General features: G+C 48.3%; 1 protein-coding gene across 1 annotated transcript in view; it reads right to left on the reverse strand.

Moving 5' to 3' along the window:
- Positions 1 to 13,907, reverse strand: part of Maml3 (mastermind like transcriptional coactivator 3) — a 259,816-nt gene extending 245,909 nt beyond the window's left edge. Inside the window, exon 1 of the mRNA XM_051157765.1 lies at positions 12,484 to 13,907. Coding sequence (XP_051013722.1) covers positions 12,484 to 12,948 — 465 coding nt within the window. The 5' untranslated portion in view covers positions 12,949 to 13,907. The remainder of the gene's footprint in view (positions 1 to 12,483) is intronic.
- Positions 13,908 to 14,117: the final 210 nt, after the last annotated feature.

The raw sequence follows: 14,117 nt of genomic DNA on the forward strand, positions 1-14,117 counted from the left end.
AATCAGGCAGCTATAAAATAACTGGTATTCAAATTGCTTGGATCGCCATGCACTCTGCTACAACCAATACAAAGGCAAGGGTATACTTCATGCCAAATGCAATGCATCCCTGTACCTTGTAGATAGTGAAAGTCAACCCTAAAAAAAAAAAAAAAAAAAAAAAAAAAAAACCTCCAATGCAAGAAAGACACAGACCCAGAAACACCAAAAGCAAAGGGAAGAAAAGACACATGCCAGGGGAGCAAGCAGTTAACTCAGTGGATAAGGAAGAGGTGAGAGGCTGGGACAGCTACTACCAGCAAATTCAAGGTTATGATATTGGGTGTGCAAGGCTCACAGTGAAGGGGGATCTTTGTCATTCTGTGTCCACAGCCACACTCACCCTTCACGTCACCGAAACCTGAAACGGAAGAAATAGGGCTATTGCTGGAAGGAGGCCTTTCCCTGAGTCTGTACCTAATATGTGGCTGCATCAACTAGCCAGAGGCTTCTATGTGGCAAAACCTGGCTAAACGAACTTGGGGAGAGAGCTAAGCTGGTAGTGTGTTAGTCCTGCAAAACACACACACACACACACACACACACACACACACACACACACACACACACTCGGTGTACAAGTGCACAATATGGTGTACTTGCAATTCCAGTGCAGGCAGATTCCTAGGATTTGATGCTCAGACATCTTGGGAGGGGGGTGGTTACCTGGATGGTTCCAGGCTAGTAAGACACTCTGTCTCAAAAACAAGACAAAACAACAACAAAAACAGAGACTGAACCCAAGAAATGGCACTTGAGGTTTTCTTCTGGCCACCATCTGTATGCACACATACATGAACACACACACACACGTGCACATATACATGTACACACGTACCTAAGCACACATAAACCTGCACACAGAAATAGCTAAAATGGGCATCATGCTTATAAACTGGAGTTAATGTTTGGTTTTTCTGAAATTACTCAGAAAAGAAATATAAAGAATAGGTAGGTCCCCAGTTACCTTATTACCTCTGGTTTATTTCTTTGGTCACATCATGGCCACCCGCACTGAGGTTCTAGGTCCTACTGTCACCATGACCAAGATGAAACAAAAGGTAAGGCAGAGAGGGAAAGTATGATCAGAGGTACATGAGGCCAGGAGGCAGCAGGACTGGGGGCCTAGCAAGGCCATGAACCTCAAGCCTGGCTCCTGTTCAAACTGCTTCACCCCCCCCCCCCAAACCTCAACCCCCAACCCCCTACTCTCACTCCCCCACCCCACCCACACCCACCCACCCTGCCTATGAGCAAAGCCAGACAGGCAAACTTCCCCTGAGAAGAACAAGGCTATATAGAAAATAGAGTTGCTCAGACAAGCTTGCCAAGGGAGACTCCTGCAACCCAGTGAAGGCACAATAATAGCGCAGCAGCGAAGAACATTCCAGGCCTGGTAGAAAGCACAAGAGTACAACTGTAGAGTACAATTGTGTCCTGTGAGAGGACCGACCAGCCCAAGGCAAATCCTAACAGTCACAATTATGGAAGGGCCATGTTGGGGCGTACTCTGTCTAAGTGAGCACTGTGAGAGGACTATGGAGGCAAGGCCAAGCTCACACATTCCCCATAGGCAGCCGGTCACCATGTGGTTATTACCACATTACACAGACAACCGGATTGGTGAGGGTGACTTAACCCAGAGCCGAGACTTCTACCACTTGAATGCACACCCACAGACACCCCAAGTACTACTCGGCCACGTGAACTCCTCCCACCCTACCCCACACACAACAGAGGCCCCAGGAAGCGCAGCACCAGGAAAGGCAGTGGGCCATGGACTCGGTCACATCCTCCACTTTAGGACAACAGTGGAGAAAGGATGGACATCATTGCTGTAAGACACAGCCTTTAAAACTCACTGATATCCTTAAAAGGATCAAGGCTGTGGCTCAGTGGCAGAGCACGTCACGCTTCATGCAGAAGGCCTAGGGTTCAATCCTTAGCACAACATGAAATAAAACGGCTAAAGCTGTGGGCAGAGACCAACACTATAGGTGACTACCTTTTTGAGAAAACAGACAAGCAAAGAAAAACAAACAAACAAACATATCCTCTGATTGACAGCCCCATTTCTTTATTTTGTTGAGGTCAGTCAGCTTTAACTTCCACCACCCTGGGTCCTAGGGCTCAAATTCAAAAAGTCAGCCTTGGCAGCAAAAGTGCTTGCACCCACTGAGTGATCTCATCTAAAAGCTATATTGTTTAAAGAGACCAAATCATCATCCGCCCTACAGTGTGCTGTAATAAGAACAGGTCATATTAAGCCACATTGGGTTAAGAAACTTTCCTGTTGGCTGCTTATTTTCTGCTCCTTCTCATGATGTACACAGAAGCGTCCCTCTTTGCTACAGAAATCCTCAAATGTGTATGAGGGATGTGTGGAGAAGGAGACGGTGGCATTTAATTACCAAACCCTTAGAAGTAGACTTGAGACCTTGCCTCAAAAAGCAACAAACAAAACAACAAAACACATGGAGACTCCACCCACAGTGTCCCCCAGGAGGGGTTTTTACACCACACCCTAGAACATTCATAATCATCAGAAAGAAAGAGCTGAGGTTCTCATCCCACATGAGGCAGGTGGCTAATACAGTATCCGGAGCCGAGGATGGAGCTCAGGTGGCAGAGTGCTTGCCCAGAATTCGGGAAGCCCTGGATTTGATTCCCAGCACCAAATCAATGAGCCCACATGTTAATCCCGGCACCTAGAGGTGGACACAAGAGGACACGAAAGTTCAAGCTTACCCTTGGCTACTTAGAAAGTTCCAGATGAGCCAAGAACATGGGGGACTTTGTTTCTGTTTTGTTAATTACATTTATTTAGTATGTCTGTGTGTGTGTGTGTGTATGTAAGTGTGCCCGTGCGCATGCGCGCATGTGTGTGTGTGTGTGTGTGTGTGTGTGTGTGTGTGTGTGTGTGTGTGTGTGTTTTGCATGTGGAGGTCAAAGAACAACTTGTGGGAGTCAGTTCTCTGTCTTCATCATGTGAGTGTGAGTCCTGAGAATTGAACTCAGGTTGTCATGTTTAGCAGCAAGCACTTTTACTCACTGAGCCTTCTTGCCAGGCCAAATACATACATACAAAGAAATATACAAACAAACATACATACATACATACATACATACATACATACATATGCATGCATGCATGCATATGTATGAAAAAGTGCAGAGTACCTACCTGTTTAAATTGGAAAAACCGTTTATTTTAGGATAATAATATAATACGTAAAAAAATCTAAAATGTAGCTACATACAACTGGAAGACAAGACAAATATACTAAATCACGGTGATTGACTGGTTTAGTGAGTGGCACTGAGGGAAGGCAATTAAGCCATTCTTACTGTTTTGCTTTCATTTAATAATTTTTTCAAGCAGCACTGCAAGATAGGTCCTTTCAGAACCACAAGGACATGCAAAGGAAAAAAGAGGTAGTCCCTACCCTGGTCTTCTCTCATTCTCCAGCAAATTCTAAAACTGTTGCTGGAGCACTGCCACTCACCAAGGCAGCCCGTCCCCCTGCCAAACAGCTTTCATTTTCATAAAACTGGTTTTACACCAAAGCCTGGCTTCTAAGAACTGCTAACCACTGATCCCAAATGTAGCCCCTCAAGGTCTAGAAGAACACCTCTAATGCGTCCTTCGCACGGCGGCCCTTCAGACGGCAGATCTATCACCCTCGGTCAACCCCACACTCAGCTCCAGCCACTGTCTCCACTCGTCACGGCTTCCAGCCCTCGCACCTTCCGCTGGCATCTGGCTAATGCTCGCCCTTTGTCTAATATCCTCTGGAACCCTAATGTCAAGTCATGGTCACGGTCACGGGCTACAAGCGCCACCTAGTCAGAAGGAAAACAGAAAGAACCTGAAAACAAAATCCTCCCGCCTCAAGAATCATGCTCCCGTCTTTTCTGTAACATGTCAGAGAACTCTATATAAAAAGGTCAACTGGAACAGAGTGTGGCAGCAGGCCAGCATAAGCTATAGGAGACTTTGCCTCAAAAAAATTTAAAAAAAAGAGAGGAAGGTTTGTTACAAAAATCGATATGTAGAAGGTACAAAGTATTTCTCATCCTTGGGGGTTTTATAAATGCTACTTTGTCGCTGCCATGAATATGAACCTATCTATCAGAACCACAAATACTACTTGAAACTGCTTGAGCCAGGTGTGACGGCACACACTTGTAATCCGAGCACTAGGGAGGCAGAGGCTGGTGGATCTCTGTGAGTTTGAGGCCAGCTTGGTCTACAAAGTGAAACCAGGGCAGCCAGGACTACAAGAGAAACCCTGTCTTGGAAACCAAAAGAAAGAAAAAGAAAGAAAGAAAGAAAGAAAGAAAGAAAGAAAGAAAGAAAGAAAGAAGAAAAGAAAAAGAAAGAAAGAAAGAAAGAAAGAAAGAAAGAAAGAAAGAAAGAAAGAAATTCCTAGGAGTTCAAGGCAGGAACCAGAAGGCAGGAACCGAAGCAAAGGCCACAGAGGAACACTACTTACTGACTTGTTCTCTCTGGCTTACTCAGCCTGCTGTTTTATACAGCGCAGGCCCAAATGCCCAGGGATGGCACTGCTCATAATAGACTGGTCCTTCCATATCAATCATCAATTAAGAAAATGGCCCATAGGCTTGCCTACAGGCCATCTGATGGAGGGCACTTTATTGGCTGCAGCTCCCTCTTCTCAGAAGACCCTGCCTTGTTTCAAACTAACAAAAAAACTAACCACCATAGTGTTCTTTGCAGGATATGTGTCAGAATGAGTGGTTTCTACCATGGAGACAATTGTAGCCCCGCCCCACCCCCCCCACCCCTTAATTGTAACAATCAAAACTGTCAGGTGTGAGTGAGGATAGACTATTTAATGCAGACATTACCTGATCACTCCAGCTACCCATGCCACACTGTTGTTAACTACAAATGACCAAGACTTCTCCTCCATCTAGAACCCCAGGCTTACTGTTCCCTAGCAGCATAATCTGCTCAACCCTTCCCATTGGCTGTTTATAACTCTTACCAGGTACCAGCCCTTTCAGATCCATTAACAGTCTCCAGGTTACTGGAGGTTACTGACGATCCGAGGTAGAAAACTGACTGACCACAGTGAGGATGGTGGGGGTCAGAGTCCGTCTTTCGGAGATGGAGTCATCCGCTCCAGTCACAGGCTGACGCTAGGGAAGAGCCAGCCCCTTCGCTTGAGAGGGAAGCGTCAGGAGATGGATGGAAGATGCACGCATCATGTACCCTAATCACTTCTTCCCCAGCGCAGAAGAAAACGCTGACATGGCTGGGGGCTGAAAGGTTCACACTTGAGCAGCACTACACAGCCAGATGCTAACCAGCTGGACAGGCACTTAAGGGGTTAGAAAGGAAAGCCTGGAAGTTGTTAGTGGAAAATTAAATATTTCATTCAAGTGTTCTCTAGTTGTTAAGGAAATGCTGAAGGGGGTGAAGGTCAATTATTGGTATTTTAAAAGATTCCACTCCAACATAACGTCTCCTCCAGCCAATGGGAAGTCTGAGAGAATTAAAAGACGGTGCCTAAAAGATGCTTCAGGAATCACTTTCCTTGAGTCTGAGGAAGCACTGCAAGACTTTTTTTTTTTTTTTTTTTTTTTTTTTTTTTTTTTTTTGGTTTTCATTAAGGGCCTCAAGAACAGTATGCCTGCCTTTAAAACAAACAAACAAAATGTCATATCAGTTGTTTCCTTTGCTTTTGCTTGTGTGCATGTGGTCCTCGGGGGATGAAACACAGTTTCATTTCTCAAATAGAGAAAGGGGCTCCAAAACCTCTCTAGCTTTTGTCAGATGGAACAGCCAGATAGCCTAAAAAAAATAAAAACAATGTGTTTCCCAGCAGGGCAGTGGTGGCCCACACAGTTTAAATCCCAGCACTCAGGAGGCAGAGACAGGCGGATCTCCGTGAGTTTGAGGCCTGACTGGTCTACAGAGTGAGTTCCAAGACAGCCAAGGCTACACAGAGAAACTCTGTCTAGAAAAAACTTTAAAAAAAAAAAAAAGTGTTTCGGTTCTTTGCCCCTGCTAAACAGAGCCCTGTGGTTTCCAAGTATCTACTAAACATAAAGCCCCCAACCACATTTCATGAGTATTTATATCCAGTCTTATTTCACTTTTTCTTCAAACCTTCCAAGTTTTAAACAAAAACAAATGAAGTGAAGGAGAATTAACCACTTCTTGGCAATTGCCAATTCCCAACGCTGTTTTCCCCTTCTGCAAACATGAAAAATGAACTTTTAGATCTGTCTGTTAGAGATAGGTGCTGTTTTCTTAATGAAAACTTAATTCGGAGAGACTTAAAACTTTATCAGCACCAGGTATGGTGGCACACACCTTTAATCCCAGCACGTGGGAGGTCAAGGAAGGTAGATCTCTGAGTCCCAGGCCAGCCTGGTTTACAGAGGGCATTCCAAGACAGCTGGAGCTACACTGAGAAATCCTGTCCTTCCCCCTCCCCTACAAGACAGGGTTTCTCTGTTTATCCTTGGCTGTCCTGGACTCACTTTGTAGACCAGGCTGGCCTTGAACTCACAGTGATACGCCTGCCTCTGCCTCCCAAGTGCTGGGATTAAAGGCATGAGCCACCATGCCTAGCCCAAGAAACCCTGTCCTAAAAAACAAAAAGCAGTAACAACAAAACAAAAAACAAACAAACAAAAAACCCAACAACAGAAATGTTTTTACCAGCAATCATCCCTCCTTCAAATACCAATGTCAAATGAGTTTGAAATAACAAACGAGTAAAATATATCATTTTTCTTAAAATATCATGGAAGCGGGGCATAGTGGCTCATGCCTTTAATCCCACCATTTGGGAGGCAGAGGCTGGCAGATCTCGAAGTTTGAAGCCAGCCTGGTCTACAAAGTGAATTCCAAGACAGCCAGGGCTACACAGAGAAACCTTGTCTCAAAAACAAACAAACCAACCATATAGGAAGGGAATGAATATGTGTGTATATGTGTGTGTGTGTACATACATAAATATATATATATATGTACAATCAGCCTGAAGCTGCTAAGAGGTTGACATAAAAGACTATATTGATTTACTAGAAATCTACTCTCCGCTCCAAATACACTACAATAACAATGAAAACCTATGCAGAATATATATCACACAAATTAAACTAAAATAATTTAAGTTCTACGATGTACTACATAGACTGTGTACCAGTGCTATGCAACAAATAAAGTTTAAAATTCAGTCTGTGCTATATTATTTGTGCTAAGGAAGAGTAAAAAAAAGTGTATAAAGTTAAATCCACACTAATCCAAAATGATGTCTTATCCAATTGTCTCTTTAGTTATGACAGCCAGAAGCACCTGAATTAATTTCTCCTCTGCTTATTGCTTCCTCCCAGTTTATGATAAAAGTCCTAAGAAGCAAGAGAAAAGAGAAAAAGAGCAGCAGGGAGGAGAGGGGAAATGACAGCAGGTAGGCACAGGCACTAGATACCCAACCAGGAGCTCCTCAACACTACAGTAACAGGAAAAGCTGTGTGAGACTCCAAAGAGGGGAGCACCTGAGGGGGGCGGGGTCTGCAATCTGCTCCTCCGCAGGAGCTGGTTGGCTGATTGACCCCACACTTCTCTGTGGTGGACTGACATTTAAAAAGGCAGCTTTTGTCCCTCATAAGCTGTGGGGCAGACTACAGCGAAGAACGACTCGGAAACAAACAGAATATACACCACCCACAGAAAATTCCTCAAGGAGCATTCATTCTCAAAGTGAAAGCGCTTCCAGTGCACCCAAGAATTACAATATAACATGCAATATTACTTACACTAGATCCTGGGGAGGGGGGGGGTCAGGAGCCCAAGAGAAAGTGTGCTGCTCACAAGAACTCTTATCTCAACCAAATAAAAAAGCCCTGCTGGGAAACTGTGAAGTGTGGGTCTCGGGCTTAGGTCGGAAGTCACTCAAAGCAAGCAAACTTTACAGCCCATGATCCTCATCTCTCCTACAGAAACCAAACAGTGGCCAGAATATGCTCATTTCTCTCTTACTATGGGCCAGAAAAAATCTAAAACATATCTAAAGTTTGCCCTCATGATTCTGAGACAGGAAGGGGAGTATCAAGAATGCTAGCTACAAAATAAATAAATAAATAAATAAATAAATAAATAAATAAATTTAAAGGAAAAAAAAAGAACGCTAGCTACTTGAGAGTCAGCTTTACGGGGGGGGGGGGGGGGGGGGGGTGGGGTGGGGGGACTCAGCCTGAATCTCTTTGGAGATTAATCATTAACCTACTGGATTTCTGCTTTGTTGGCCACTTCATACCAAATAAAAGGCACCGTGGCCAAAGAATAAAACAGCATCATATGTATTGCTGCTTGAAATCAAGCCCTTTGGAGATGTAAAGAGAAGAACCCCATGTTGGTCAGGGTGGAGAAAGAAAAGTTCGCAGTTTTCTCAAAGCACACTAAGTCAGACCATGGGAAGGTGGCTCTCACCATGATGACAGCCTGAGGGGGAAAGGTCATGGTAAAGACAAAGTTTTAAAAGGCAAGTAGGATTCTCTGAGGAGAAAGTTCCGTTAGTGGGCTAGCATAGCACGTTGGCATTTCCTAGATCTAGTCCAAGGATGGATGGGAACACTTTTGGATGGGGTGCAGTTATATCCAATACTCAGTGATTGGTACATATATTATTGAATTCATTTTACACGATAAACTCCTCAGAGCATGGGTCACACAGATCTACACTCAGCAAGTGGTCTATACATTGCTAAGATTGTGATGGGGAAAGGCGGTAAACAGCACAGGTCTCCAGGGTGAGTAAGACTACTTTATGCCATTTCAAAATAGTCAACACCACAGTGATGTGCTTTTTAATGTCTCTTAAGTGATGACATCTTTGTCAAGTCAGTCAATCTTTGGGTTTAAGAATCAAAGTGTATCTTAATACAGAAGGTGTTCGAAGTGCTGCAATCAACATATTTTACATATTTTGCTACCATTAAAACAAACAAACAAAAACAAACCAAACAAAAAAAGCCTCTTAGGAAAAGACAACTTTTCCACTGAGATTCTTATATATATATGAAATCAATAGTTCTCACCAAGGAGTCTTTGAGGGAACTCTTCTGTAAAAATAAAATGGTGATGGCTGGCGTCCGATTGAGGCTACCTGTTTGTGTAGAAGGCAGCTGTCCCTTGAAGCAGTCTGCTCTCACACCCAGGAGTGCTGCCTGCTCTAAGCACCAGGCTAGAGAACCCACAGCAACCTAAACTAGGAATCAGGTAGGATTACTACCCCCACCTGCGCTTGCTTTTTTGGCTTGCTAGTTTGTGTTGTCTGTCTTCCATGCCTATACTTGTAAATGTGTAAGGCAGGAAAACACATCCAAAGCAGCACCACCCTCATTAGATTGTCCTCTCAACCCAAGCCAGGCAGAAAGAAGCAATCAATATTTAGTACTTTGGACATATTGGTCCTAAGAAGGTAAACAATAGCAATAAAACAGAAAAGATCCTATTCGTTTTTATTTTTATCATCACTGTTGTTTGGCTGTGGCCAGTCACCGTTTTTTCTTTAGGGCTTTCCAAATAGTGAGTCCAGCCCGAGAACTAAACGTAATTGCTCCGTGCCTCACCTGAGTACCACTATAACCCACCAGTCAATTCAAGAAAACCAAGAGGAACGTTTTCTTACTAACTCGTCTTGAAGATAATTTTTTTTCTGTTACATAGGATTAGCTTAAAGTATTCTCCCATCTCAGAAGCGGATGTGCATTCTGAAACTAATTATTTTACAGGAAATTTTAGCCCATAAAGTATGGTTACAATGTTAATTTTTCTCTCCGTACACAGACTCTACACACAAGTCTTTGCTTAGGATTAAAGCGGTTTATTTTCATTTCTACTCATCACACGTATTTCACCCTGGCATCCGTAAGATGCTTATGATTTGGCAGAAGCTAGAATATACTATTTTGCACATGGGTTTGGTATTTCTTTAAGCTAAATTATTGAAAACTCATAGAAAAATTTTGATTTTCAGGCAATCGTTTTTCATGTCTATTTGTTACTAACTTGCTAAAGTAGGAGTCATTGAGAAATTTATGGCTGTTGTCTCCATCTATTCAAATAAGCTTTACATTTTCACTTTGAAGTTAAAACCCTGGCTTGAGCGAGCAGCCTCCTAGGTAACCTCAGAAAGCAGGCTGGCTGTACCTACGGGTGTCTTAGCACAGAAGCGGCCACCATCCTTGTCTTCCTCCCACCTTCTAAGGGTGTAAGGGAGGACACAACCCAGAAACAAAACTTTCTTGCCCCTAACTCCAGTCCTCTCGCCTCCATACAGATCTCTAAAAAGGGCAGTGGCTTTTGTTCCACAGTCGTCAGTCCCCTCGCGGCTGCAACCCACCCCCACCCCCAGTCTATCCCCCCCAAAGGTCGAAAGCTGTGTCACAAGACGGAAATTTTGGAACCTCATGCAAGAAGTCCATTTTTATGCAATTAGGTGTGCGAACATTAAAGTGGGGGGGGGGGGATGAGGGGTGGACAAGGATGGAATCCTCAGTGCCTGACTTATTCTGCTCCAGCCTCAGGTTCGCTATGTCTCGCGACTGAGAGCGAGGGCAGGGAAGGGGCTGGGCGACTGCGAGGGCCACCGGTCCCTCCTGGGTCCCCAGCTACAGTAGAGTCAAGACGCCGGTCTCGTCCAAGCTCAGGGTACAATCAGGAAAAAGCCTGTGTGTCCGTGGTTCAGAGCTTCCTGTTTGTAAGCGAGAAGCACCACAGAAGACCCTGGGACCCGGGTTCTTCCTCCCACCCCGCTGGTGGCCTGGGGCGGCAGAGAGGGCAGGGCCGGAGGCGCTGGGCGGTCCCCGGGGCTGTGCAGGGCCGCCAGGCGGACAAAGCGCCTCCCGCTCCCTCCCCCACGGCTGCGTTCCAAAAGGGAGGAGAGGGAGGGCGCAGGGGTGGGAGGGGGGGGAAGGAGAGGGAATCAGGGGAGGGAGAGGAGGGGAGGAGGGCGCTGCTGGCAGGACTAGGGTGGAGCGCGCAGAAGAGGGAGGGTAGGGAGGAGGGGCTAAGGAAAGCCGGGAGGAGGGAAGGATTCTTGAAGCCCAAGATAAACAAATTGTTCCTCTTCACGTGCGGGGTGGGGGGTGGGGGCGAGCGAGCTCTGCGGCCTCCCCTCCCCCACGCCGGCTCTTTGTCACCGCCCGCCCGCCTGAGCGCCGGGCGACACAGGCACCACCCCTGGAGCACTAGATCCGGAACGTGCGCGACGCACAGAAAGCACTAGGAGAGGGCAGCCGGTACCCGGCTCCGCGCAGCCGATGAAGGCGCGGCAGAGAGAGCGGGCGCACCATTACCCGGGCCCCTGAACCCAGCGACACCGTGGGGAGTGCAGACACCTTCCCAAGCTTCCGGCCTCCCCACCCCCTCCTCCTCTCCCAGGGAAGAAAGCTAGAGAACCCCAGAGAGGAGATAAGAGAAAGGATTCCACCCTCGGGGTTAGAGGTGGGATCAGCCCCTTCCTCCCCCTAGCACTTAAGCCATTGGCTGCGCATCCTCCCGCGAACCCACCCACTCGGCCATTTAAGCCTTTCTCCTCCCTGCTCTCCGCCACTCCTCCGGGCTCGTTACTCGTCGCACGAAAGTTGGCGGAGAGCGAGGTGGGGACAAGTTGAAGAAGAGGATGAGGGGGTACAATCCCAAGCCCTGTGGCCGCGGCGGAACCAGACGCAGCTCTGGCTTCCCCGCTCCCGCCGAACTGCTCGACCCCTCGCACTGCCCCACCTGCCCTGCCTCAGCCGCGGGTCTGGAGCAGCAAGCGCTGCGCTCGCGCGCCCCGCATCCGCGCGCGCCCCCACGAGTACGCGCGCGCAGCCACCCTCGCTCGCGTCTCACCCACTTCAAAGTTCATTCACAAAACTCTCAGACTTTCCCAAGCCCAAAGGAGAGGAAGCCGGGGACTCTTCCTTTCCCCCGTAAGAGTTAAAGGCCTAGCGCCCACTCAGAGTGCGCGACAGCATCAATTTCTCTCTAAACCCTACGGCTCTAATGAGAGGAGTGGGTAAAAGGGGACCGATCTAGGGAGGCGCGGTGGCAAGGCGTGAGGTGAAGGCGGGGCGCGGAGAGGAGCAGCGTGGTTTCTACTCCTAGGTTCACTCTTGTTTCGATCGGTTTCTAAGACAAGGAGGGGGAAACTTTTCCAGCGTCTCACTCCCGCACTGAAGCTCCCTCCTCCCCTTGCAGTCGTGACTGGCTTCTCTCCCTCTTCCCCTCCTCCCCAAATCTGACAACCCTGACAGATTAACAGGTAGCGGCGGCGGCGACAGCGTTTAACCTGAGAAAAGTTGACGTTAACCCTTCAGCTCCATCCCACCTCACCCCCGGTGCAAATCAGACCCTCACACCCCCACGCCAGAAACTCCACGCCCCCGACCCCAACGCGCGCCCCAGTGCGCCCTCACCATGATCAGCGTGTGGTTCCTCTGCTCGGCCGAGGCAGCCTCCGCATCTTGCTGGGCTTTGCTCGGGTGCTGCTGTTTGCCGGTGCCTGCGCCCGATTTCTTGGCTCTCTGCTCCAGGGTCCTCTGATAGAGGCTCACAGTGTCCCGGCGCTCCAGCTCCAGCTGCTCCACCTGAGCCTGCTGATACCTGTTCTCGCAGTTGACGTGGTGCCGCCGGCAGCCCTCGATGCGCTGGCGGAGCCGCTCGACTACCGTGCTGTGCTTGGGGACGGCCGCCGAGCCGCCACCGGGGCCCCCGGAGCCGCCGCAGCCTCCGGTAGCAGGGTGATTGCCACTCGGAGCAGCCGGAGTGCTATTGGGAGTATTCACGCCGATCCCAGCCCCGCCGAGGCTGCTGCTCAGGCTGCTGTTGATGCAGATACTACTACCATTCGCGGCAGCAGTGGGGGCTGCGAAATCCCCCATCCTGCTCCCGGGGCACACTATTTTGGAAGAACTTTTTTTTTAATCCACCCCCCTATCAGCCTCCTCCTTGGGTCCAAGGATTAAAATAGTTTAAGTGGAACGCGGGGGAGACGCAAGCACATGGATGAAAACAGCGATTCCCCACGGGGCGAAAAAAGCGGGGGAGAAATTTTGGGGTGTTTTTGTTTCCTTAAAAAACTGTAAAGATCGAAGGGAGAAAAGAGGGGTGTTATCGGAATACCATCAGACACCTATCAACAAATAGAATCCCAACAAACTGAACCGGCAGCAGCTCGGCTTGCAACTCAAGGGGAGATCCGCTCCTCGCCTGCCTCCTTTTAATAATCCATTATTTTCTAATAAATTCCAGGAGGTTTCCGGTGGTTGGCAAGCATTTTCTCCCTACGTACCGAAAAACACACCCCATGTACACACACGAGCGTGTGCCTCCAGTGCGGACACGCGCGACACACACTCACTCCACGCCGCATCGGAAAACGGCGAGCTTGCTTATTGCATTTTCCTTCCACAAAAAAGTTTTGGTGTTTATGCCGCCCCGTGTTCTCAAAGTACTTTGGCTGCTCAGTTGCATTTCACAGGAGCCTAGACATCGAGTCCTCGGGCTGGGGCAAGTAAACACATGGACAGTCCGAGACGACTGCAAAAGTAGATCGCTGAAGTCCTTTGCGAAACGCCGCGCGGAGAGCAGCCACTAACGCTCGGCCAGGCTGCCGCTGCCGCCGCCGCCTCCGCCACCATCACAATGATCAACTGCTCGCCGCCGCCGCCGCCTCCTCCTCCTCCTCGCGCTCCTCCACCTCCTCCTCCATGCCAGCGGAGTGATATCAGGACGCGCGAGCTCAGTAAACACGGCAGCGGCGGCGGCTGGAGGCCGTGAGACGAGCCCGGGGACCCGGCGCAAAACCCGGCCCGGACTATCCCCGGGCGGGAGCGGGCGCGGAGCGCACCGACCTGGCTCCCGCCTCCCTTGCCGCCCCCCGCCCTCTCCGCTCGCGCCCTCCCCTTCCTTAGCCCAGCTGCTCATCAAGCTCGGAAGCCCGACCTGCCTGGAGGAGGAAAAGCAAAGATTGCGAGGATCTTAGGAGTCAATCACCTTTTGACCTGTGTGTGTGTGTGTGTGTGTGTGTGTGTGTGTGTGTGTGTGTGTG

The sequence above is a fragment of the Acomys russatus genome, chromosome 15 (genome assembly GCF_903995435.1).
Source record: "Acomys russatus chromosome 15, mAcoRus1.1, whole genome shotgun sequence".
NCBI lineage: Eukaryota > Metazoa > Chordata > Mammalia > Rodentia > Muridae > Acomys > Acomys russatus.